Source organism: Phalacrocorax carbo, chromosome 15, assembly GCF_963921805.1.
Source record: "Phalacrocorax carbo chromosome 15, bPhaCar2.1, whole genome shotgun sequence".
In the NCBI taxonomy this organism is placed as follows: Eukaryota; Metazoa; Chordata; class Aves; order Suliformes; family Phalacrocoracidae; genus Phalacrocorax; species Phalacrocorax carbo.
The window spans coordinates 3,947,574-3,974,269 of record NC_087527.1 but is presented as its reverse complement, the minus strand read 5'-3'; the positions used below and the strand labels follow the sequence as shown (position 1 = coordinate 3,974,269).

The window sequence follows — 26,696 nt, the reverse complement described above, 5'->3', positions numbered from 1 at the left end:
CTCCCCTGGCAAGCCCTGCAGCGCCAGGCTGGCACGAGGGGAACGTGGCTGCGGTGTTACCTGACAGTAGTTTTACGTCAGGCATTGCTGCAGTTACGCCTCAGACGCAGCATGTCTGTCGCGGTCTGTAGTCACGGTGTGACCTCAGACATGGCAGTGGTGTGACCTCAGAGAACATCGTGGTGTGACCTCAGAGAACATCGTGGTGTGACCTCAGAGGCCATCACGGTGTGACCTCAGAGAACATCGTGGTGTGACCTCAGAGAAAATCATGGTGTGACCTCAGAGAACATCGTGGTGTGACCTCAGAGAAAATCATGGTGTGACCTCAAACATGGCAGTGGTGTGACCTCAGAGAACATCATGGTATGACCTCAGAGATCATCACGGTGTGGCCATTAGATATGGCAGTGGTGTGACCTCAGAGAACATCACGGTGTGACCTCAGATATGGCAGTGGTGTGACCTCAGACACTGTGGTGGTGTTACGCGAGGCACGGCAGCAGCGTTACCTCAGACATGGCAGTGGTGTGACCTCAGACGTGGCAGTGGTGTGACCTCAGAGACCATCACAGCGTGACCTCAGACATGGCAGTGGTGTTGCTTCATACACGGCCATGCTGTTACCCCAGACGCAGCGGCAAACACCTCGGTGTCACCTCACACACCACACTGGGGCCACCTCGGTCCCCACGGCGGAGCTAACGCAGACAAGGAGGCGGCGGTAGCTCAGGTGTTACGGCAGACATGGAGGTGGCGTTATGTCAGGTGCTGCCGCAGATATGGGGCAGCGAGACCTCAGTTAACACTTCACGCCTGCCCCCCCCGGGCCCTGTTAGCCCTGAGCAGACGAGCAAAACCTGCTTGCATCCACCTGGCTGGCAGCCTTCCCGGGACGGGTCGCCCTTCGTCTCTTCCCGCCAGCCCTAGCCCTACCGGGGCGGCCGGCGGAGCAGGCGGTGTTTGGAGGTCCCCAGGCCCCCGTCCCCACCGACCCCGGGGCTGCCGCCTCTCCTCGAGAGACAGGAACTTTGCAGACGCTCCCTAAGGCCCCTCCGCTGCCCTTGACCCGGCGAGGCGGAGCGCTCCGCTCTGCGCCGCGACACTTGGCAGACGCTCCCTTAGCGCTTACACGGGGAAGGCGCCGCTCCGCTCTGCGGGGAGGAGGCACTTGGCAGACGCTCCCCGGACCGTTCCTCCGCCTTCGCTGCGCGCCGGAAGCGGGAGACGCTCCCTAACCCCTCCCGCGGGGGGACGGCCAGGTAAACATCCAAGATGGCGGCGGCGGAGAGTGCAGGCCCGGCGGCGGCGCCGGGGGAGCCGCGGGGCGCGGCGGAGGCCGACGCCGCTGGGATGGGCCTGACGGACCTGCCGGGCGAACTGCTGGAGCTGATCCTTTGTTGCGACGTGCTGGGAGCCGCCGACATCGGGCGGGTGTCGTGCACCTGCCGCCGGCTGCGTGAGGCGTGCCAGCCCCGCGGCAAGGTGTGGCGGGAACGCTTTCGCCTCAGGTGGGTACCGCCGCACGGCACGGCACGGCACGGCACGGCGCGGGCCCCCGGGGGGCTCCGCCGGCGCCCCGGCTTGGTGAGGGAGGGCGAGGGGTGCCCGCGGGTCTCCTCAGCGTCCCGGGGCCGGGCGGGCCCTGCCAGCGCAGGCCGGGCCCCGCCTGGAGGGGTTCGTGGCACAGGGGACGGTGCCCGCGGTCCCTCGGCCCGGGAGGGGCTGGGTGCTCCTGGGGTGGTGGAAGTGCACCACGCACACACCATCTTTGTCTCTCCTCCGGGCCGTGCAAGGTGCATGCAGAACTCTCCCGTGTGGGACGAGCCCTGGGGCTTTCTGCTGTGTACCTAAGGGGTGAGGAGATGGGGGTGTCTTTCCCGAGCAGCCATGGCAGGGACTGGTGCAAGGCCGCTTCACCTCCTAAATCATACGGCATGGGACCAGGCTGACCCCCCACCCCCCAGCTCGGAGGCGGCTGCTCTTTGCAGCCCTTCCCACAGCCAGGTGCTTGGATTACCTGCAGGCCCCAGATCCAGCCTGGGGTCTGGCAGTGGTGCAGATATAGGGCCACATGGATACCAGCGTTGTCACTTGGCCTCCCTTGTCCCGCTAAGGGAGGCAGTGTTAGCTCGCGGCTTCCAAAACGACTGCCAAGGCTTGACCTGTCGCAGGAGGAATGCTTTACAGCAAAGAGAGGTGTTTATTTTTAGTACTTTTGGGACAGCTATTTTCACAGAAACCAAAATCCTTTGGATCGACTTTTGCTGCGTGTGAGTTTAGTTTCCCCGAAAGGCAGCCACAGGGTGCAGGCATAGCTGTGTTGCAAGCAGTGAAACTGCTAAGACTTTAGCTGGGAGTAAAGCATGAGCGTTACTGTTGGTATTGCTTGTGCCACGGTGGCTTCGGCAGTTCTAGCAACACCACTCCTTCACTGGGGCTGCCAGCCTATCTTGAATAAGGCATGCTCATCTGCTACCTGGTTTTGTCTGTGTTTTGGCACAGGAAAAGTAGCAATATTGCTTTCTCTGTTTGCCAGTTGGCTTCTAAAATTTAGCATAGCTCAAACAAAAGGATTATTCTCTCTCCACCAGTGAAAAAAGCTGCTGAACAATTACAGCTTCCCCAATTTGCCGAGCTATGGCTTGGGATGGCTGGCCAGATCCTTTCACCAATTCAGTGGCTCTAATTTCTGAAGCAAACCTTGAAAGTTTAAAAATGGTTCAGTTCCAACAGTTGAAATTGAATGTGGTAGGTGATTAGTACATGCTGCTGTCCTCCTCTGTCTTTGATAATAGAACTTTTGGCAGGAGTTTGCACATTGACCTTGTTGTCCTGGCTGGATTCCATCGGGAGTAATTGTACTTTATCTTCCTGAAATTTTCAATATAAATTCAACCCAAGAAATTATTCTTTCTCATCCTAAAATAAATGCTTGTAATTGTTATTACGATGTGGCAGCATTTCAGTGGTAGGTGAATGGCTAGGGATCCATCAGGAGAGAGGTTGTTATATAATGTGAAGTTAATTATTTGGTTAGTTTTTTACTTTATTTTGTAACTGCAGTTGCAGTGTAGTTTTATTATTAGCTGGTAGTAAAACATCTTTCATGTGTGGATGGGCACAACTGTGCATTTTGGTCAGCTGGTAATGATTTTTATACAGAAGTTGTGATTTAAACATTTGGCATTCTCTATAAAGGTAAAAATATATAGATATATATTCTATATATATATATATAGAGAGAGAGAGAAATTTATATATATAACCTGGAAAGAACCTAAGGCAATCCATGTAGCTGAAGGAATACGTTTTATGGAAACCAGTAATAATTAATGGAATTTCAAGAAGCGAAATAAATGCCCCTGTAAATTACAAGAGGCCTTTCAGATTTCTTTCTCATGCTGTCCTAAATATTTCCATCTGTGCTGATTCTTCTTAGTGCTTCATACACAAGTGATCTTTGTATCTTCAGATTGCACAGGGCTGCATTGTGGCAGCACATGCCCACTTTGTTAGAAACGGTGCTGCTGCTAATAGCCCCCAAAACATTCCCTAAAGTTAGGTTTTTCAATAAACCTTGAAACGCTTCTTAGTAAGCGGTGGAATGTTATCCTGGTTTCAGCTGGGATAGAGTTACATTTCTTTGTAGTAGCTAGCATGAGACTATGTTTTGGATTTTTGCTGGGAACAGTGGTGATAACGCAGAGATGTTTTAGTTGTTGATAAGTAGCGCTTACACTGGTCAAGGACGTTTTCAGCTCCCCGTGCTCTGCCGGGTGCACAAGGAGCCGGGAGGGGACGCAGCCAGAGGAGCTGACCCAAACTGACCAACGGGATATCCCATACCATACGATATCATGCTCAGTATATAAAGGTGGGGGAAGAAGAAGGAAGGGGAGACGTTTGGAGTGATGGCGTTTGTCTTCCCAAGTAACTGTTACATGTGATGGAGCCCTGCTGCCCTGGGGGTGGCTGAGCACCCGCCTGCCCATGGGAAGCAGTGAATGAATTCCTTGTTTTGCTTTGCTTCCATGTGCAGCTTTTGCTTTACCTATTAAACTGTCTTTATCTCAAACCATGAATTGCCTCACTTTTACTCTTCGATTCTCTCCCCTGTCCCACCAGGGGGGAGTGAGCGAGCGGCTGCGTGGTGCTTGGCTGCTGACTGGGGCTGAACCATGACAAATGTGTTTTAGCGTTTTGACTTTTAGACTCAGGAAGCAGGCACAGCTGTCTTTTACGAGAAAGGTGTGGGTTTTTTTTAAAAAATCATTATTTCTTGTTTTAAAAATTAATTGCAAAAGCATTTAGCTGTCACAATTTGACTTCAGAATTCTCTGTTTTCCTCCAGTAGATGTCACCAACAAGGGCAGTAGAGGGAGCTATGTTTTGTGCATCCTTTTGATTAGACCCACAGGGTGGTATAAAGAACACAGGACAATGAATTCTCATTCTGTTAGATGACAAGTTAGCTTACATGTGATACATCTTCAGGATGGCAAGCTTCTTTTTTTGTTATAAAACTCTGCCTTTCTTCTGTTAATGTGATACCTTTGTTTATCTTGCAAAGCTCTGGAGGAAATCTCAAAAGTGGTTAGGATGTGAACATGGAAATACCATGAGTATGCACCTTCTGAAGGTTTCCTGTTGGCAGGCTTCAGGAGAGCTTACTTTTAAATAACCATTAATACACGGGTGAAGCCAGTTGGATTTATGCTGTGACATTTGAGTCAGTCATTAGATTCATTTATACAGTCACGTTTAAAGTTGTACTGTGTCTTGGCAGTGTCTCAGCCCCTCAAGTCACATTGTTACTCTAAGTGACATTTTACAATTCTGGAGGTTCTCAATGATGTTGAAATACTAATGAACATGTTCACTTACGTCTTGTGCAGATGGCCATCACTGCTGAAATACTATAGCCACACGGATGGTGTTAGCTGGCTTGAAGAATACAAAGCACGGCACAATGCTGGTCTAGAAGCCCAGAGAATTGTAGCTTCATTCTCCAAAAGGTTCTTTTCAGAACATGTAAGTCATCTTATCTATATATGTGCAACAGCCTAGCTACTTGTTTAGTACTTTTTTTAGTTTGTCTTTCCTCTCTCTTCACACCTTTCAACTATGCAGTCAGAAAATTCGTATTTCTTCACTTTGTATGAAAATGCCAGATCACCAGCCAAAAGGGGAGAGAGAGTTCAAAATCCAAAGGTGCAAACTGCGTAGAGTCCAAAGCACATTCTGCATATCACATTCAGCTGTGGCTGCTGCAGCTTTAAAAACTCTTTGCTCATTGGTATGTGTTCAGACCTGGCTCTGGGAACTTCTGAAGGACCGATAGTTTGTTGACACGTGCCACAGCCTATGAATTTGTCTCACTGCAGCCCTTGTGCAAGGGTAGATTCTGTGAGGCATAAGAAGTCATTTGAAAACAGGACCAGGGCATAATAGGCTCACTGAATTGAAACGCTTTACCCAACCATGATACCAAGATGCTTTTGCATTCAGTGTGGAAAAAGGTGAAAATGTAGTTTCTCAGAGAAGACTTACTTGCATGTGGAGCAACAGTTATTTCGTTGTCTGCTTGCGTAGTTGATGGCTGTGGGTTTTGACTAGCTGTGGGTCAACCTGAAATTCTGTGAAATAGGCATAAATGCTGCCCATAACTTCAGCTGAATTGAAAGGCTCACACAAGAGCCACTAAACAGCCACCCCTTTGTGGCTCCTTTGTGAATATGTTGTGGTCCAGTAGAAAATGCACCCAAGATATAGGAGACCCAGGCTGAAATCCTCTTACCTGATTTTAAGCAAAGGTTGGCACCTGGGTTTTCACCCCTGGAGAAGGCAGCTGTGGGGCCAGCAGGGTGTTTGGAGACACATCTCTCTGAGCTGTTCGTTTTCAACTGTTCCACCCTAGTTGCAGCAGATAGACATTTGACCGTAGAAAAATGTGTGTCAGGGCATTAACTGGAGGCAAAAGCTCCTGGTTTGCTACTGTTTTAATCATGTTGCAAGGACTACTGAGACACCATTCAGCAATACCCAAAGGCCTAATAATTAGGACCATCTCCTGTGGGGCTAGATTGATTCCCTGCTTAGAATTGAGGGGAAGGGACTTTCAACCCAGTTCCACTAGATCCTGCGGAGTGCCTGCTAAGGTACAGTATAATGGGAATTGCTTTTTCCTTACTCTATTAGCCCACGTCCTATAGTGAAAAGCTTGAAAGCAAACAGATTTGTTACAGTTCAATCAAAGCTTAAAAAGAACAACTCTGGAAGAAAAGAACTCTTCTGAATATAGATACATAAGTGATTGTTTCAAAAAATGCTGTTCCATTAACAAGCTGGTAACTCTGGGTTGGTGCTCATCATTAATCAGGTAGGTTTTTAAGCATAAGTTTAAGGCTGAAAAGAAGGCTCCTGCTCCTTCATTCCTTCCCCCAGAAGCAACATGCTACACTAGGGAGGATTTGCAGAGGTTCTGTCAACCATGGGCAAAAGCTGATTCCACCTTAAATTTCAGCTTGGGCCCAGCCTGCATAAGATCTGGTACGCTTGTGCTGGTCCACCCTCCGTAGGAGGGCTCCCTCCGTAGGAGCCCTAAATGCTGTCGGAGTTAGCTCAAATTGCTGTAGGGTGCTCCGGGGGTTCTCAGTGGATCCTTGTAATAAATCGATGAAGTGGAGGCTATGAATACTTGGTAGCTGGAAGTTTTTAAGATCTTTGAAAAATAGAACAAAATTGGTTTTGAGACTTTTAATGAAATTATATTCTTTTGGAAAGAATCTGTTGGGCTTTGTATAATTCATTGTCTGGTTTGGCAGGTCCCCTGCGATGGATTCAGTGACATTGAGACTCTCGGCTGCCCAAGTCATTTTTTTGAAGATGAACTGATGTGTATCCTTAACATGGAAGGAAGGTAAGAAAGAGTGAGGGGTTAGAAATGGAAGAGATTTTTCCCTTTCACTAGTTAAAGGGGAACACCACTGCAGTGAATGCCTGACCTTGGCTTCTGTCCTTTTGTCACTCTTATAAAATAACATCCCCAGGCTTACTGAGGCTGGGAAGTATTGCTGTGTGTTTAACTTCAGAACTAATTTAATATTCCCAGAAAAAAAAACATGTAAACTAGTCTATGAGGAGGTCCTCTGGCTTTGTGTTGCACTTTGTTGCTTGATTCCTTGCCAGTTCGTGACATCTCTCAGGACATGTTCCACGTACCCTCTTCTCTGCAGCAGTTTTGGATTAAGAAGTTCCCATCCTCACGCTTCTTTTTTATTTAAACCTGGATCAGTTTGCTGAACTGATTTGCAGCATGGCCCAGCAGCATCAAAGGGAAGCAGGAATACTCAATGAGGATGGCCACCATGAATCCCTGTAGCATGAAACTACAGTTCTTGGTTTTTTGTTTATTTTTTCCTTCCCTCTTGTTGCTTTTCTTAGCTGTAGTAGGTTGGTACAATTTTTGTCCCCAAATAAGTAACTGAGTTTACTTCAGCCACTGTAAAATTTGCAGTTTTGTAAATGATTCAGACAGGCAAACTGCCAAGCAGGTAAATAAAACTCTGAGTTTGCATCTGCCTAGGTGTTCTGATCACCATGGTTAACACTGGGCAAGATGAATAAATCACTGCTTTACTGGAAGATTCTTCTGCTGGTAGTGTATAAACTGTGCTGATTTTGCTGTGATATGAACCAGTGGTAGATTGCTCTTAATGGGGTCTAATAGCCTTGATTAAAGGGACTGTTAGTAGAGCTTGAAAAAACATAACAGGAATGGCAATCATCTCATTTTTGCTTTTTCACATCCATTTTATTACCTTCTCTATTTGAACTGGGACTAAGCATCTCTCATTTGACAACTGGTTAAAAAGCTTTTGAGCCTTTGTACTGGCCAAATGCCTCCCCATAAAGCAGAATTGATGCTAATTACACCCTGATTAAGCTGTAGTCATTGCCATTCAGGAGCATTAGGCTAAATCATTTCCCTGGAAGATATCCCAATAAAGCAGTTGTCCCTATTGAGCATCCCAATTTATTGGAAGAGGATAAAGTGTTAGGAGGTTTGATTGTTCTCCTGTCCAGTAGAATGGAGAAGGTTGATTTGACCTGCAATCTGCAGGAGAGGAAATGAAAGCAGGGAAAGAGGGTTTTTTTCTGAAGAAGCAAACTGGACTTGTTTTACACACATGGCAAGGGCGGAGCCTGGGAATTGGTAGAGTTCTCCCTTTGGATTTTTTCTGGGGCCAGGACTTTGTGCCATTCCTAACTATTTGGTGTAAAAGTGCTCAGTGAGGCACCGGGTAACCCCTTGCTAAAGGCGAGGGCTTGCTTAGATGCATGTGATTTGAATGCCTCTGAGTTGGTCTGTCATGTTTCAGGTGATCTCTTCAGACCTTACCTGGATAGTAACCAGTGCTCTCTTGCCTCTTCTTGGGCACTCTGCCTTCGCTTGTTAATTTAGAAAGTGAAGGGGCTTTATATAAAAGCTGTGAGGTTTTGGATTGTGTGTTCTACACTCCAAATGTTGATCTGTTCCTACCTTTTCAGAGCAACAGAGGTATTTTTCCTCTGGGGACTTTTTTTTTCTTCTTTATACTAATGGATCGACATTTGTATCCCTCATCAATTTTTTTTTAATAATGAGAGGATACTTGAAGTTTGATTCTGGAGGGATTCAGTCAGAGGGTAATGTTTTATGAATAAAATATATTATTTTAATCAGATATTCCTGATCTACTTTAATTAGGATTTGTGTTGTTTCCCATGGTACTGTATCTTCTCAAAATTGTATATTGGAGTAGGAGAGAAATCGGAGATAAGACCGATATTTTGAAAGTGTCTTATATTGTGGTTTTCTAATGATGAATTTTCTCTTAACGTTTACCTTTTTGTTTCACTCTTAAGTAATAGTAGTGTTGTAAGACTGGTTTAGAAAAGCAATAGTCTAAACTGTAAACCCGTATTCACAGGTTTACAATTTAAGTTAAATGAAATGCTCACCCCTAAAGTGCTTGTTTAGGGCAATACTACTTTTTGTATTTAAATGTGCAGGAAAGGTCTCACCTGGAAGTACTATGCAAAGAAAATTCTATACTTCCTACGGCAACAGAATATATTAAAAAATCTGAAGGAGTACCTTCAACGCCCGACTGATCGGCAGTCATTTTTGGAGGGTAAGTCTTTGGCAGAAATCCCATGTAGAACACCTAATGACAGCTTTCTGTCATTGCTGATTTACTTGTAAAGAGCCTTTCTTGCTTATATTTCAACTAGCCCTTGGACAATGACTCAGAATTAAGTTTGGATTTTTGATGTACCTGAAATCCTTAAGATCTTGCAGTAGTTGTGTAGTGTTGCATCAGACAGAATGTCAGGATTGCATTAGCTTCTGTCAGTGCTGTATGCTTGAATAATTGCCTGTGGACAGATGAGCTGAAAAGCAGTGGAGAAAATGTTAAAACACTTGCATTTGAATCTTGAACAATGTATTGAGGAAATCTGCAGTAGCTCAGCATCCTAATTAGCTGACTTTGCAGAAACATTTTAACTGTGGCCCGTGGGCTGAATGGAACCTAACAGACCAACTCATCTGATTTCAAGTCAGCTCCCTTCTATCTCCTTTCCCAAGAGCCTCTCAGGTAAGGAGCAAGCTGCAGGCTAGGGGAATTGTTGCAGCTCATAGCCTGTGCACTGTGGCTTTCTCTCGAGAGCTGTCAGGCTGCTGGACCACTGAAGCTGTGCGGTGTAGAGCTGGGGAAGTCCAGTCACATGGTGGGAAGGTACATACACCTGACATGAAGAAAGAAAAGGCTTTTCTGCACTTGTCTCCTCAGTCTGGTGGATTATTCTCTTCAAGCTTCCTATGGAGAAGATAGTCTTCTGAATGGAGCGACAGCCGCCAGTGTCTGTACAAGAGTCCCTTACTCTTCGTATATACCTCAAAAATGTCGTATGAAAGAGTCTCTAACACCAAAGCTGGTTCTTGTTAGTGGCAATAGACGTTGGAGAAGGGACTGTGTTAGGTCAAGAAGGGAAAGCGAAAGTGGCTTTTGCTGGAAACAACTGAGACAATTTGTGACTTAATCATATATATACACTTGTCTGCCATGGAGGTATTATTAGAGCACCAACCAGTCTTGTGAAGTTTTACGTGGTCAGCATGGGGAACACTTGGGGGGTGGGGAGGGGGTGAGGGGGCAGGGAAGAAAACATGGCTTGGGGCCCTGCTGAAATCCTTGAATACAGGCCTGTCATGGACATGCTAACAAAGTAGTGTAGGGAACTGGAAGAGGTATGATCGATGCAAAATTCTTGCAGATGAATACAGTTGATTCCAAAGGTTGAACAATATGGAGGCTTTGGAAAAAATAATGGTGACAAGACGGCAAGGAGAGATTCTGAGAAAGGGCTATTTTTTTCCTGGAGAAGTTTGACATAAAAGGTTGGGCAGAAGGAAAATGAAAGTCCGCTCTGTTATAGTGGGTTTCTGACATGAAGATGGAGAGCAGGCGTGGAAGAGAAAGATGAATGTAGCAGAAGAGGGAATGATAAGCAAGAATGATAGCTATGGAGGCTATGGCAGGAAGAAATCAGAACTGAATCAGAAGTGAAGTTGAGCTTGTTTCAGGCTCTGGATAAAAAACATTGTTTGGGAGGATGCCATGAGATACAGTGTGACCAGAGAGTTGCCTGGTTAAGCCTGCTCTAGCAGCATACCTGCTCAGTGTACAAACCTATTGCTTTCCTTTTCAAGATGGTGGAGAGGGAAATACTAAATTTAACTGGTATTTATCATGTCAGCTTATTCTTTGCATTTGATGTGGTACATCCAATATACAACTGCAGATTTTAAAAAGAAAGCCGTTGTGTTCTGCTGCAATTGCTTGCTGCATGCCTGGAATTTAGAGCAGGTAAAACTAAGCAAAGAAAAAACTGAAGTCCTGTTTCTTATATAGTTTGTTTTTTCCAGGTGCTGTTTTAATTGATCAATATTGTAACCCGCTGTCAGACATCTGCTTAAAAAGTGTCCAGGCGCAGGTGGATGATATCACAGATAAAGTGCGCAAAGTCCTGCGGACAAAAAATCCAAGGCACCCCAGCTTGGCTTCCAAGGCAGGTACTGTACAGAAACATGTGCTTTACTGCAGAGCATTTCTGTAAGTCTAGATAAGGGCAGACAAGGTGAAACAGCTGTTGAGTTATTGCAGCTTAAAGAGCTGTTGTTGTTTATTGCCTGGCAAGCATATTCTGACATTTGCTTAAACCATCATTGAGGAAACAGCCGTTTGCTCAGCCACAAGGACTCAATAGCCCGGGGTTGTCGGTCTGTCTGATGCTGTTTAAGCAAAAAGAATTGGGAGGAGAATTCTTCTTTTTTTCTTTTTTTTTTTCCCCCTCCATTTGTCCTTGAAGTCTCAAGTAGTCCTGATACCTGTAGAAGAGCTGTGGGATAGGGGATTTACCTCTTTTCCTCTATGAGTCTCAGAAAGTCAGCAGCAGTAGGGAAGGTGTGTGCTTTAACACCTCCAAAGGTCAGGCAGCATCTTGCTCCTTGTTTTTTTATAAGCGCTGTCTAGCATTTGCTGTCTTTCAAAGAGAGAATGAGCGGTCTGCCTGTATCTTTATATATCTGGAGTGGCCAAGCCGGGACGCTCAAGCAGTGAAAGCACACTTCCCATGCTTGGGCAGTGTGACGTGTCCAGCTGCAGTGCTGTGCTGGCACAGGTTGGTTAGGATCCAGTCCTCCAGCTGCAGAAGGAAATGAGGCATCACTGTTGCACAGCTGAGGTGCAAGGCAATCCACTGAGCCAGGCCACGCTGTGAGCAGAGTGCTAGGGCACTGCTGTGGTCAACTCCAGCCAGTCTCGACTATCTGAATTGAGATGAATGCCTTGTGTTCTTAGCCTATGTGAAGAATTATGGTATGAGGTTCATTGCATAAAGGTTAAGTACACTTGTTTGCTCACTATTTTTACCACATGTGTTTTTAGGAGAGGTCCTGATTCCAGAAGTGGAGCTTCAGCGGCAGGTACTTGATGCTATGAATTGTGTCCTGTATGAGCAGTTAAAATACAAAGGAAACGAGCTGGATTACTATAACTCCCTGAATTCATACATTCACCAGGTACGTGTATGTTGGGCAAAAAATAGGGGGCTGCAAGGCTCGAGGCATTTTATTTGTGGTGTTCATTTCTCTGAATGTAGTCAGGCAAATAATTCTCTCTGAAGAACAACTTGCTGTAACGTCAATACAATGTCATCTTTTCATGCATGTTCTGTCAAGTTGGTGTATTTTCATTTGTGAAATCAAACCTTGGGGTTTTGTGTTTTTCTTAATATCCCGCATGTTTTTATCACACTTTTATTCCCCAGGTTTTGATCCGCAGGACAGGAATTCCCATCAGTTTGTCTGTGCTTTATTTAACAATTGCCAGGCAGCTAGGAGTCAAGCTTGAACCGGTCAACTTCCCGAGCCATTTTCTGCTGCGATGGTGTCAAGGAAAAGAAGGGTAAGTGGTCGGCTGAGATTTTGAAGTTGTGTCCACAGTTTTCCCAGAATTCAGCTTTGCTGTTGGTGGATGGAAACAGATTTTCTGAGTGGGAAATAATAGCAACCATGGGTTAATGTTTCTGTTATTTAAGAAAATTATGAAAAACTGAAAAGGAGAGAAGGTTACGACTTCCCATAACTTTTCATACAGAACAGTTGCTAGAGACCATTGCTGCTGTTCTGTGAACTCATTTAATTATCTGAGTCAGTGCAGGATACATCTTTGACCAGATCATGATCAATTTACAGAAATCTGTATTTTGTGAATGACATCAGCAGTCCAATTCAGAGCAATGGTTTTGTCTATATATACCTCTTTTGGCACTAGGCTTCAGATGCCATGTGCGTGGGCTCTGTTACGCTTCCCAGTGCAGTTTCATAACATAATCTAGCGATGGATGCAGCAAACATGAAAATATCTGAAGGAAAGAGCTGGCATGATGGAGTGAAAATGTCCGCTTAGCTTCTCTGTCTTTTCCCATATATGTTTACCTGAAAAAAAGCTAGGAGGAGAGAGAAGGTAGCAAGTAATCTCTTTTTGGGACCGAGCTGAGGTGTGAATGACACACATGTTTTTAAAACAAGCTTGGAAGTGCAGAGCGAAGAACAGAAATAGGTAATCTTGTTTTATCATCAGACCCATCATCACAATTCAGTTTCCTTGTTCCATTAGAAGCACAGATATTTTTGACTACACCTACATTGATGCCTTTGGGAAGGGGAAGCAGCTGACGGTGAAGGAGTGCGAGTACCTCATTGGCCACCATGTGACAGAGGAGTTCTATGGAGTGGTGACTTCAAAAGAGGTCTTGCAGCGTATGGTGGGAAATCTCTTAAACCTTGGCAAGCGGTGAGTTGAGGATCATCTGGCCTGTAAGGCCCGTGGTAAAAAGGGCCCAGAGTATAGTCTGTGTATCTGATAGTGCTTCTTTACAGTATTCGAGTGAGTGCTTTAAAAATGTGTCAGTCACCCCAGGGAATCTTGAAAATCTCTGTCATGTTGCATTGTCTACTTGCTTTTACTTACTTTTACTGCAGCAGTATTGTATGGAAACAAGAATATTTAGTAAAGCTAGTTCCCCTCAAGAAAATGGACAGACTTTTTTTTTCTTTGAAAAGCTGGTAGGGACTGTCCACCATTCCCTTAAGAGCGGAGACCTTTGTTATCATCTGGTAAGCCCACCCACATGCTCAAATGATCAGTTTCAAAAGTACTGTTGGTTTGTAGAAAATGTGGCAATCGCTTTCCCAAGTAGCCATAGACAGAAATCACAGAGTGAAAAGATTGCTTTAGGTGTAATTAAGCTAAGGGAACAAAAGCAGATTTCAAAAGGAAATGGCTTGGAGAGTGAATTCTCTCTGTAGGATTATTTGAACAGGTAGAATACCTGTGAAGTGGGAGGGTAGAGTCCAATCCTCACTTATCTAGTGTTTTTTCCTTCTGAGCAGGCTGTTGGATGTGATGAGTCAGTGCCAGAGTCACTATTACTGAATGAGCATGCCTGTACCTGTAGCATCATTTTGGTGACTATCCCTGAACATCAGAGTACTGGGGATAGGGGTTGAAGAGCTAGCCTTACAATTGAGTTTCTTTTTTGCTGGCAGAGAAAGCACTGATCAGTCTTACCAACTCTTGAGAGACTCGTTGGATCTATACCTGGCCATGTATCCGGACAATGTGCAGCATCTAATGCTCCAGGCTAGGTTATACTTCCACCTGGGAATCTGGCCAGAAAAGGTACCTCACCACTCGGTCGTATGTTTTCTGATAGGCGAAGCACTATTAACATTGGTCTATTGATTTTTGGACTACGTCAGCTTGCATTACAGCCTGCCACAAGTTGTTTCTGTAATAAACACAATTGAACGAGTTATCACATTTCAGGGAATCAATTTCTACTATATGAAGCAGGGAAAAGAGGATGATGCTTGCTTGCCCTAGGGGAGACTTGTGAGCAGCCTCGAGTCTGAGTCATAATTTATGATTTACTGCCCAGGTCTGACAGCTTATCTTGCAACCAATACTGTGGACTTCTAGCTGTAAGTTATAGGAGCATTCTATTTGGTTTACGTCTAGATTGTGATAGTGGTGGTAAAACTTTCTGGACTCATGTAAAAGGAGCAATTGCCTTAACAGAAAACTTGTAGGAAGTTGTCTTTTATAAATATGACCAAGGCAGTTCTCTGAAACCTTAGCCACGCAATCAGTGGCTCTTGTGAAAAAGCAACTTAATGTTCCTGTCCTTGGGATTCTTTTTTAATATCACCTTTAGCGTAGCAACTTGAGTCCTGCTATCTTGTGAATGTGGGAAAGAAGGTGCCGAGACTTACAGGTTGTCTAAGTTGTCTACATCATCCGTGACTTTCACTGAATCGGGAAGGCATGGGGAAGAAGCACGTGACTCAAAAAAGTATTATTTCTTTAGTGTGTCACTACAGCAAAGATTAATTCCCTAGTCAAAATTCCCTGTACTACTTTAGTGAAGCTCACATACTCAGGCAAATATGAGGTTTAGGTGAGGGGGCAGAAGTATTGGCTGGACAGCTGAGCAGAAAACAAAGCTCATTCCACCAAAGTAACCGAAGCATAGGACTGCTGGAGAAGCTGCCTTTCTTTTAAAGAACAAACTGTGCTAAGCTTGCCATTCCTTTCTTATGGCAGTAACTTTTAGGGTTGCCACAGAAAAAACCAGCACAAACTAAGAAATTGTGTATGAGGGGACTCAATGAGCTGAAATGGCAACCGTACATAAATAGGGGACAGCTACGTGAAACACACAAAGATCTTCCTTTGCCTTTCTGGCACTCAGCGACGTAACTGTAAAGCACCAAAGCACTGCATACTTGCATTTTGCTGCCCGTCAGAACAAATAATACAACCCTACAGCTGAGTTTTACATGTAGTTACTCTGCACCACACTGCCAGATGCAGTGAAAAGGTGCAAATTTGGACTTTTCAGTATTTAATCCTCATATGCAACCAGTCATTCCGGACTATTGGGTAGGATTGTAGCTAGCCAGAGAGAATGCTCTATGTCTGACAGAACAGAAGATACCGGATTTAATAGAGGTCTGCCAGATTTATGGAAAGTGGAACAAAATCTTAGAAGTCAAGCAAAGCTACACAGTATGTTGTCCTACATGTTTGCAAATATCAGTAAATGAAATTGCCAAGAATCTCTGGCAGCTATGGTCACTGTGCTAGGCCTTCCTCTTTCTGTAGGATTTTTTTCAGGATTTTCACATCATCCTTAAGATGCCAGCCAGAGAATTAAGGTGGCCAAGAAGTCTGAGCTGTGTTTTCTTCTTCTCATACCTAATTACTCACCTGTTCTTTTTCTGAAGTTATTTTCTTCACCTCTTGGCAGATGTTCATGCTCAATAGCCTGAGATTTCTATTCCTCTTCTGCTGCTGCTCTGAACTTAGAGTGACCAAAATTTCCAGTGTGTGATCAAGGGGACAGTCCTTTTGCCAGGTGCTAAAGTGTGTCAGGTTTTGGAACTCGGCAGCACTTGAGGCTTTTGATGTTGGGATGGATGTGTCTGTCTTCCCACCCTGTTTAGACAACGGCTTTGTTAAGAGCAAGAAGAAAAAAAAAAAAGAATAAAACTTGCATTGCCTGCCACTAACCAACTGGGCAGCAGATGCTCTGATAGTGTGCCAGAGGGTGCTGGTAGGCTGGTATTCTGGTATTCTGGATCTACAGGGCTTGGTGCCTTGAGAGCATTTCTAAAAGGTAGTGTTCTTTAGTCATCCTGAGGCAAGCCTGTTCTCTCTCTTGTTCACTACTACATGGTATAGCATCACAGAGGTTATTTGTGTTTCCTTCGGTGCTGCCCTGTTTTTCCTCTGGCAGGCTCCAACAGACATGCTGAGAACTCTTTCAAAAAAACCTGAAACGTTTCTTCTCAAGTACAGCAGAAGTCATCTCACATCTCTTCACAGCAGCAGTTTGGGAGACTAGCAACAGTATTCTCTTAACACTTCAGAAACTTGAAACGCTCTCATCAATGCCCTGTGGTCGCGAAATGCGACGCAGTTAGTTTGCATGACTTAGTTTTAAGAAGTTACTGCGCTCAGCAGTGCCCTTCCCTGGAAGAAGGGAGCTTTACAAATAGAAAAGGAGAGGACTGTTTGCAATTTCTGCAGGCTAAGCAAGTGTGAAGAACTCCTTGGGAGTGTGTAGCTAGAGCAAAGGTTCTCAGTCCTGTGTGGAAAACTCATGTGGCAGATCTCTAGGCCTGGGCACTTAGACCCAGCTAACTTGAGAAATGTATCTGTATGTTTGTAAGTGTTGGACTGCTGTAGAGACTTGTTCTGAATCTGTCTTTTTGTTTTGGTTGCTGAAGGTTCTGGACATCTTGCAGCATATTCAGGCTTTGGACCCATCCCAGCATGGGGCTGTCGGGTACTTAGTTCAACATACCCTAGAGCATATTGAGCGCCGGAAGGAGGAAGCGGGACCTGAGGTGAAGCACCGTTCAGATGAGAAGCACAAAGAGGTCTGCTTTTCAATCGGGCTGATTATGAAACACAAGAGGTGAGCTCTTCAAAACCTTCCCCCCATTAGCAGGCTGCACTGTAACAAGTTCAGAAGTGTTTGTTCTGACAGTAATGAGGCATGGTTTTATCTGCCAAGGAGGTACCTGGAATGGAAAATGCCAGGCACGTGCATCTATGCCATGTACTTCATATAAAAAACAAAAAAGGCAAATGGGAGCAGTTCTGTCTGTCCTGTGAGAGAGGGAGTGTCTTCACTGCTGTTTGCTTGCAGAGAGAAGTTTGTGATGTGACGTGACTTGTCTGGGTCATCATATATCACACAGCTAAAATTTCCACAGCCCAGAGCTCTTGAAGAAACATCAGTAATTACTTAATGAGGGACCATGGAACAGAATCGACTTCAAAAAAGATTGTAAGATTCCTAAGACAGCTTATGAATCTTTCCCTGTGCTGTTATTGCCCCCTCTTCCTGCATTGCACAGAGGCTTTGCGTTGCTGTCTGTACTACTCTGCCAGAATGACATGCCAGCACTGGGTTGCTTCAGCTGCTCCTCCAACCCAGCAAGGCATCTGGAGCATATTTTAAGGGCATCAGCAGTGACAGTTATAATACCTGGCTTTGTTTCTGGGAGTTCAGGTTACCACATCTGTGTGTTGGGCACAGAATTAATTGCACAACACAGTAGGATGGTTGATTCTCTATTTCTTATTTCCTGTTCTCCCAGTTGCTGACTTCTAGTCTCTTTCCCATTTTCATCTCTTGCTCATATTTGGTTTTCCTTTGTCCTCAGCTGTTTGTTCCTGTCTATTTATCCAATCACTCCTAGTCATTTTCCCCCCACCTCAAAAGACGTACTTGTACACACACAATCTTTTTTTAATGTATCCCCCCCTGCCCTTCCTGTCCTCTCTTCCTGTGCCAACTCACAGGAAGCTCCTATCCTGTTTGTCCTATATTAGTCTTGAGGAAAAAAAGCTGGCTCTGGATTTTTCAGTCTTTGGTGTGCAAATTTTTTTTATTAGATACGGCTATAACTGTGTGATTTATGGCTGGGATCCCGCCTGCATGATGGGGCATGAATGGATCCGGAATATGAACGTCCACAGCCTTCCACGTGGCCCCCACCAGCCTTTCTACAATGTGCTAGTGGAAGATGGCTCTTGCAGATATGCTGCTCAAGGTGAGCAGGAGTCTCCTGTGTTTACTATCTGTTTAAGTAGTACATTAGGATAAAAGGATGCTTAAGTGATTAACTCCTTTAAGTATGAAACGTAAACAGTTGTTTAATATTGAGCTGGGAAGGAAAATGATCTTGAATTCGTGGCCTGCCTTATTCGATCTCCATGAAATCAGTACTCCTAGGAATGAACATTAAGGACCACTCTGGTGTAATCTCCTTTTGCCTTAGAAATGTGTTTTGGACATGATTGGTTTTTATGGTGTAAACCAGGATGGTTGTTTTTAAAAGAGGTAATTCAGCCTTTGCTGAAGTCTGAAGTTCTGTCAACAGCTCTCGTTCTTTGAAATTATAGCTGTGCTTTGGGCAGGACCTCAAAATAGGATCTAGTGAGAGAGCACACAAACTTTGCTTGTCAGTGCATGGTTCTGAGCAGCTGTCATTAAGAGACTGTACATGCCAAGATCCCAGAGAACACAGGTAGTGTGGCTTCTAGTGCCACCTCTGATAACAGTGGGACAAAAGTGAATGTCTCTTCTAAACAGCTTTGCATTGGTGAAATCTCTATCACGCGTTCTTTATGCAACATACCATAAGAAAGGAAATTCTTGTCTGATGATCAGAATATGAGGTTAGGGTACAAGAAATATTGAACTGAGATTCAAAAGGGGGAAAAAAAGTTCTATATGTATATGTGTAACTCTGTACATTGTAAACAGAGCGTTTCTTTGCCTCATGTTTGCTCTTCTCCCTGTGATACAGCGGCATCCCATGCAACTGGCAGGGCAGCTGCACAGCCTGACTGTATTTTCCTAAGAGAAGACATGGAAGCTGCTGGAGGGGAAATGCTGAACAAAATGCAGTTCGGTTATTTCACTAGGGGGTGCTCCGTAGTACGTTCTGGTCCCTACGTGTGAGCAAGAGGTGGTTTGACGGGAGGGGACACCCCTACCTTTGTAGGTTTAAAGTGCAGGTGTTTCTCACTGTCCTGAGAGTTACTTTATATTCATCAGTCCAAAAAGATGAAGTGGGGACTTGGGAATATTGTAACTTAGCCTTAGGGCTCATATTAGACAGTACTTGGCCTCTCAGTGTGTCCTAAAAACCAAAAACTCTTGTGTGCCATGAGTTGGTATTAAAATACACGTCTCAGTGAAAACTAATCATGTAATTGTCCACGGTGCTTCTGGGGCTGAGTCACCTCTTGTATATTTGTCTAATTGTTTATAAGCAAGTATAATGCTGGCTCGTTCCAGAGCACAGGGTATTTTAGCCAAGCTGTACGTTGACACAGTCATCTCTGATATCCGAGTGTTTTGATACTCCTAGGGAAAACTGAAGGATTTGTCCTTGCTTGCTGAAATCTTGCTTCCTGACTACTGAGTATCCCCTCTAAAATACATTCTCAGATCATTTGGGAAGGGACTATTTCATAACCGACCTGACTTGGAGGAGGGGACAACATGGTTGTTTGTTTTTGTTTTTTTTTTTTTACTGAATCTTAAACAAATCTGCACACAGAGCTTTATCTAACCAGCTTGGAAATACCACTAAGCTTATAGGTAATTCTACCCCACTTTGAGTCCTTCCTGTAAACTCATAGGTTGAGCTGTAGCTAATTCCAAAACCACCTGCTTTGTACAGTGAGTTTGGTATCTGCCTGTCCACCGTTGTCTTTCTCCTGTTTGCTTTGTGGCAGCACAGGTCAGATATCTGTCGTTCAAAAACTTGTAGTCAGCATGTTTCTTAGGCTCCCCACCTAGTGCCAAACTTACTTCTCTCAGTCTCTTCCCCCTTGCCAGCTTCTGTTTTGTCACCGCATTGTTCCCTTTGTACACAGCTCGCTGCTCAGCCATGCTTCTGCAGAGCACATGGGAGTATAAATTGTTTTCCGCAGTGGTGCAGTATATGAAAAAGGTACTTTGCAAGCCCTTAGGACTGTACCGGCCTGCTGAGGTATAGAAAGCTCTTGTGCTTTTGGCTGCACACACTGACATACAGTAGCTTCAAAGAGCCTGTATGGATTAATATGGCTTGTATGTGCTCTCTATAGTGAACTGAATAGTTGGAGAGACAGATTAATTATTCCTGAATGTTGGTCTCTGCATCCCATCTTGTTCCTGCCCTGCCTTGCAGATAAGTCAGACTTTGAGACTTAGGCAGCTTCTTTTTTGTACCTGTATATCTGACTGTGCTGGAAAAAATGACATCATTTGGGGACTGCCGCAAGGCACCTGCACATGCAATTTACTGCTGGGCTGCCTCCCAGTCCCACCGCTTTATACACATAATGGGGGAGCAAAGGGGCCCTTGGCTTGGGTCACCTTTGCATTTTAATGCCAGTGCTTCTGTGTTGTTTAACTGTTGTGCTTAGTCGGGTTATCTTTTAATACAAAAGAGGAAGTGGGGTGCTCTGGGAAAGAACCATCTTGCACTTCTTGGGGACTTTCTCTTAGCTCTGGGAAGTTTTGATTTAGAAAAATTAATTTTGCTGTCTGAGACGTGCTTGAAAACCAGGCTGGTGACTTGGCATGGTTGAAACAAAGGCTGATCACTTGGAGCAAGAAAGCACTCTGCTCCTCTGCCAGGACAACTTTGTGCAGTCAGCCTCACCTTGGAGCATTTGGGAGGGATCTCTCGAGAAACCAATCTCCCGTGGGCCTTGAGGGATGAGAGCTCTGTGCCGCAGCCTCTCCCTGTGCTTACAGCCAAGTCCTCTGATCAACAGAGTGGGAGCAGGTCAGCATCCTGCTGCTCTGACCTAATGTCAGACAATGTGGTCTCAGGTGAAAAATAGCTTTCATGCCACTAGCAAATGGGGTCAGCATCACTTAGGAGAGGAGGCTCTGTGAGCAATCGTACTGGCATACTCTCTACATGTTTTCCTGGATTAGGGTGGTTTTTTTTTCATTAAAGCATCAGGAGGTGGTGTTTCTAGAGACAGAAACAAGACTCGAGAGGTCCAGGATTTATTGCCTTGTAGCAGGCTATTTCACGTGGTGATAACTGATTCTTTCTTTTCCTAACAGAGAACCTGGAATATAACTCTGAGCCTCGGGAGATCCCTCATCCTGACATCGGCCGCTATTTTTCAGAGTTTACTGGCATTCACTACCTACCAAATACTGAGCTAGAAACTCGGTACCCAGAGGATTTGGAGCTCACACGTGCCACAGTTCAGAAGATCTACAGTTCAGGCAAGGAGTGAGTGCAGAAGGCATTGTAAGGACGGAAGCAGCTGGAGTGTAGCTTTACCCTCTTTGCAAAACTTGCGTGGAAAGCAAGTTTGGTGACAATCCTTTGGCTTAATGCATTGAAAACTGCATTGAACTTTAACTGGTGCTAAAGCATCTTTCTGTTGCCTGCCTGCCTGCCTGTCCTGGCCCAAAGGCACAGGGACACATTGGTAGTTGAGGCCAAACGTAAGGACAGTCGTGCTAGGAAATGTGTTATCCTTCGGAAGGATTTGCACATACTCCTTGTTCTGTGATTGTCTTGCCTAGAAGGCTGATGCAGTGAGATCCCTGGTGTGGAATGTGGAAGAACCCCAGAGGTGGAAGATGCTTGTCATTGCAGTGTTGTGGGGTTTTTGTTTGGTTGGGATTTGGTTGGGGGATTTTTGTTCTGTCCTGTTTTTTATGGATATCTCATGCAGGTGGTAGTTCTTAAAGTCTCTTACGTTTCACTGTTGTCTTCTCCGCTCTGAATTTTTGGTCAGATTTTGCTTCACCTCTGTAGTCTGATTGTTCACAGAGCTACCATTTCGATTCTGAATATCCTTACAGGCCTGGGAAAGAGCCCCAGCAACAAAAACAGAAGCAGCTCGGCTTCTGCTTCCGGAGGTGGCAAGTGCACTGAGGTCCAGTTGGCCACCTCACTGATGGATACAAACTCTCCTAATGCAGAAGACGAGCTTCTAGCCCTTTTTCATGCCTGCTAAACACACCCAGTCCCTGTTCCTACCTTGTTGTCTGGTCTGTTCATTGTGTATGTCCAAGCCAGGATCTGTAGCACAGCTGTCAGTGCTCCCAGGATGATTTTGGACCTCATGGCACTGTTTCATGGAAGCCTTGAGGTCAGTACCAGAATGACTTTGATGTATGGGGAGCTTCCACTCGCTGCCGTCTCCAATCTATAGGTATTTATGCAATACAGTGGGACTGTGACTGGAAACCGGCCAACCCTGGAGTCAGCAAAACCGTGTATGGAAGAGAGATGTTAATTCCTGCAGCTTGAGGCCTTCTTCCTTTTTGCCAAAAAAGAACAGATTTTGGGGGAGCGCATACTCCGCTGCCCAGGAGGGAAGAGCTTTAGCAGCTCAAGGCACATGAATTCCTACATGACTTAAAGGCCCACTTTAAGTGCAGAACCACTGCAGAGAAGGTTTTCCTCTGGGCTCAGGGATTACAGGGTGCAGAGTGACGCAGTGTTTGTGCATACACAGAGCCTGCATATCTTTGTGGTTCGTGAATTAACAGCTATAGACTAGCTGCAGCTAGTGTCTCCTGTCACTGTCCACTTGCAATACAGTAGTTACATCAGAGATGAGAATTAGGTACTGTGCCCTGTAGAGTTAGGTGGATGCTCTTAGTCTATTATAGCACTTCAGGTATCGCCACGTGAAATCACACAGCCCTCCTCTTAGAAGAATGCTTGAACTGCATGCCGTCCTGTTGAAATACTGAGCACTGATTAAATATGAGAAATAAATACTGAAAGCCCAGCGCTTTTGCCAGCGGAGTGGTGGTGGTCTGCAGAAATCCTGGTGCTTTAGGAGGAATAGCCCTGCGTGGTTAGTGTCGAGGAATGGTGAAGGTGGTGTGCTCTGAGTAGAACTGTGTCTTTAAAGAAGTCTGTACTGAAATGAGCTTGGAGGGAGGGAAGGAGGAAGGGACTGGAGAATTGCTACAGAAGCAGAATGGGTCCAACTGAAAGCAGGGTAGGGGGTCATTAGGGAAAATCTTAAAATCCATCTCTTGGTTTTGAGGGTTGAAGTAGACCCCAACCCTTTCTGAGGGTTGAAAGCAGTTCCCAAAAGATTCCAGGAAGAGATGCAAGGTTGGGAACGGGACTTCTGAGTCACAAGGTTGATGCTGGCAGCTGAGAACAGGCATGCAGGCACAGCGCTTGGACTCCCCATTCCGAGCCCCAGCTTTGATGAGGCTAGCTCTGTGACAGCGCAGGTATTAGTGAGTTTCCCGGGGCTTTACGCTCCCCTCTGCCAAACGGGCAGTCTGCTGACACCTTGCCCCTCTCAAGTGTCTCAAGAGAATTGCCACATACCGAGCTCGTAGGAGTCCTGAGCAAGAGGTGCTGCCTGGATGCCAGGTACAATCGTGCCATTAAAAAAAAGCCGCAGGAGTCAACAGAAAGCTGCCCAAAGTTTCTCTGAAAGCTGGTGCTGGACAGTGCATACCCAACCCACTTGAAAACAAGCTGTGTACTTTAAGATGGGCGTCCCAGAGTAGCCATCAGAGCCCTTTATACCCATCTTTCTGGGGCCACCCTATGTTTACACTCTGAAAAGGGTCTGGACAAGGAGGAAGCATGGGAGCCGCTGTTCACGCGCACTTCCCTCACCCACAGTCCCTTAACCATTTCCGTTTTTGCGTGGGGTGCAAAAGGGGAGTGTTACTCTGCAATAGGGGACAGAAGTGCTCAAGTGACACATGTACGCAAGGCAACCCAGCCAGCCCTGTACCTGAAACCTCTCATCCCTTCAGCAAATGTTTTGTAGAGAAACTGTGTCCTCAGGCAGGTCTACCTGCCTGCCTTGCTGCGCAGACCATGTTGGTGCACAGTTATGTGGGCGCTTGTGTTGTCTAGGAGCGCCGACACAGCCTTGCACGTGCCAAATTGGGAAGAGACTGGAGGCATTTCAGTAGGCACCGCACAATGTCAGCACAGGGTCCAAGTCTGATTCTGGGACTTCAGACAAAACCAAAGGAAACTGTCTATAAAGGCTCCCCCTTTTTACCCTGTTTGGTTAGGCATGCCCGTTGCCTCGGTCTGTTCCTGTGGGGTAGGCTGTGTTGCGTGCCATGGAGGAGACCTCAGCCAAGTGTCCAGGGTGGCCAGGGAAAGATGAAAAAACCCACAATGAGATCTCTCCCTCTCTCTCTCTCTCCCCTGCCCCCCCGCCCCATGAGCAACCTCGAAACACCTCCTTGGCTTGATGGAGGTCACGTCAGGTGTTTGCCTGTGCCTCAGGCGGCTCTTCTCTCCCCTCCTCCCCTCCTAGCAGCGCAGGTGTCTGCAGTCACCATTTCCCGAGAAGACAGCAGTGGATCGCAAACGTTCCTTGTATCCGTGAGTGGTGTCTGGGTCCACATGAGTGTACATATGTTAAAGATGATACGTGTGCATATACATTGGGATTTGTCCTGTCGTGTCTGTGCAGAGTTCCCTCATGGGAAAGGGATGTTTTGCAAGGTGGCATTGCCACCCTTCTTTTACCTGACTTCCCTCACCCACCCTCCCACTGAGCAGAAAGACTGTCCTGGCTGGTCTGGGGCAGTACCAAAGTCCTCTGGTTCTGAGTCCCCTGGGGACGGAAGGGTGGGTTTCCTGCAGCTGATACTATCTTCTCCCTTTCCTTTCTGTGTCATCGGCCATCTGGCCTCTGGACAGAAGAGCCAGGGTGCTATAATGTTAAAATGGCTTTCTGGAGCGTGAAGGAACAAAATACGGAGTGGGGGAAGAGGAGGCTGGGAGGGGGCAGGAAGCAAGTAGTAATCGCTGTCTGGAGCGTTTGGGAAATGGCACAGAGCGCCGAGCAGCAGCCATGGGCTGGTTTTGAGCGGTGCCACTGGGTCTCGGGGCTCAGGTAGGTTTTAAGGGTAGTGCCCTTCCCAGACTTCCCCTAGCAGGGAGTGAGGGCTGTTGGCAACAGCCTCTTTGGGGGAGGTTCGTCCTCCCTTACAGGATGTCTTGATGTGCTGCTGCTTGTGAGGGGCTGAAGACTCTCCACCAGCAAGGGGTGTTCCCTCGGGCAGGGGAGGGACAGCTGATGGTGCAGCATCCTCTTGGGAAGCCCTTCCAACCCCTCTGGCCCCACCCTGACACACAGGGCCAGTGGGGACACACTTGGAGTGCCCTGATGGCCCCCAGCGCCGCGGGCATGGAGCGTGGCCTCTGATGACCCGTGGCAGTTTGGCACCAACATTTACAGGAAGAACGGAGGGCCCAAGACCCGCCGTGCCAGGCAGCCCTGGCTCCAGTGGGTGGAGAGCTGCATCCTCTGGGGCTCTGCTGCTGAGCACAGATGGGCAAGGGCAGGAAGGACTACTTTGGGCTATAGGAGGGCCCTGGGGATCTTCTGGTCCCTTCCAGGCCACCTTCACATTTCCATCAGGTGGCTCAGGGTAGTGTCCTGACGAGTTTTGAGCATCTCCAAGGGCTGTCACAGCCCCGTGGGCCCTACCTACCTGGCTGGTGGCACTTCCCCCCACATGAGGACACAGGGACTGCCTGTGTAGGCAAGGGCAGAGTGGTGCAAGTGTTACCCCTCACTCCTGCTCTTGGGGTGGCTGCAAGATGCCTGGGCTGGGCAAAAAGGCACATTTGATGAAAAATTGTCTGCCCCAGGCCTGAAGGGTGAGGACCCCTGAGCCCCAGGCTCCTCCTGACACTGACAGCAGAAGTTGGGGGATGGGGACATCTGTCTTTTTTTTTTTTTTTTTAAACAGGTATTTTATTGGATCTGGGGCAGCTGGGCCTGGAAATGATTTGGTTCCTTTCCTGTTTATACTTGGCTTTTAAAAAAATAAACCACACTGACTTGCTACCTGCTGCCAGAGCGTGCTGTGCTTTCTGAGCTGACTGCCTCTCAAAACAGCTGCATTGTCTCTTGAAAGGGGTTTGCTCTTCCTCCGTGCTCCTGCGAGGCTGACGTATCGCTGCCAGTGCTGGAGCCCAGTCTGGCAGCAAGAGACATGCTAACAGAAACACCTACCTCTGCACCGGGCCCTGCCAAACCTGCCTGCCCGCTGCTGCCTCCTCTTCCTCCCCACTGGCCCTGCACCGCCTGGGCTCACAGCCAGTGCCTCTGGGCCTAAGGAGGCTGCGTTTCTCTCTTTTGGGGGATCCTGTGTTGTTCCCACCCTGCTCTATCACCCCTTTTTTCTCTTCCCAGCCTCCTGGGTCCCTGAGCTGCCCTGGGCAGAGCCAGGACTGGGGGAAGCTGAAGGGCTGATATAGGAGCCAGGGTTCCTGCCACGGCAGGCGGTCCCCAGGGGAGACCCCTCAGCACAAGTGCCTGCAGCCACGCTGGGTGGGGGGCATGGGGTCCTCTCCTTGCCCTCCTCCTGGGACCTGGGCCATGCGGTGTCCACAGCCACGAGCGGTTTCAAGTGCCACCAGCGCACAGGGGAGCAGCCCCCGCGCCGGGGCTCGGAGGGAGTTCCCATCTACACCAGGGGCTGTTAACTCTGGAACCTAACGACAGCGCGGCGGCGGG

General features: G+C 46.7%; 1 protein-coding gene across 2 annotated transcripts; it reads left to right on the top strand.

Moving 5' to 3' along the window:
* The first annotated feature begins 1,231 nt into the window (after nt 1-1,231).
* Nucleotides 1,232-26,022, top strand: FBXO21 (F-box protein 21). 2 transcript variants are annotated; one of them, XM_064466738.1, is made up of 13 exons: nt 1,232-1,511; nt 4,899-5,034; nt 6,828-6,922; nt 9,058-9,179; nt 10,976-11,122; nt 11,997-12,130; nt 12,379-12,515; nt 13,230-13,406; nt 14,162-14,294; nt 16,907-17,097; nt 18,084-18,241; nt 21,268-21,435; nt 22,024-26,022. In XM_064466738.1, the coding sequence occupies exons 1-13, from the start codon at nt 1,276-1,278 to the stop codon at nt 22,176-22,178; spliced, it is 1,989 nt and encodes a 662-aa protein (XP_064322808.1). In that variant the 5' UTR covers nt 1,232-1,275; the 3' UTR covers nt 22,179-26,022. The 2 variants fall into 2 exon arrangements, with proteins under 2 accessions (XP_064322808.1, XP_064322809.1); XM_064466739.1 differs by lacking the exon at nt 22,024-26,022 and having other exon boundaries at nt 1,233-1,511; nt 21,268-21,923.
* The last annotated feature ends 674 nt before the right edge of the window (nt 26,023-26,696 follow it).

Bases quoted from the DNA above. Each gene is read 5' to 3' on its own strand.
- FBXO21 (XM_064466738.1), top strand. From the start codon at position 1,276: ATGGCGGCGGCGGAGAGTGCAGGCCCGGCGGCGGCGCCGGGGGAGCCG. The intron at 11,123-11,996 runs GTACTGTACAGA...ATGTGTTTTTAG, and splicing joins CAGCTTGGCTTCCAAGGCAG to GAGAGGTCCTGATTCCAGAA. The intron at 13,407-14,161 runs GTGAGTTGAGGA...TTTTGCTGGCAG, and splicing joins CTCTTAAACCTTGGCAAGCG to AGAAAGCACTGATCAGTCTT.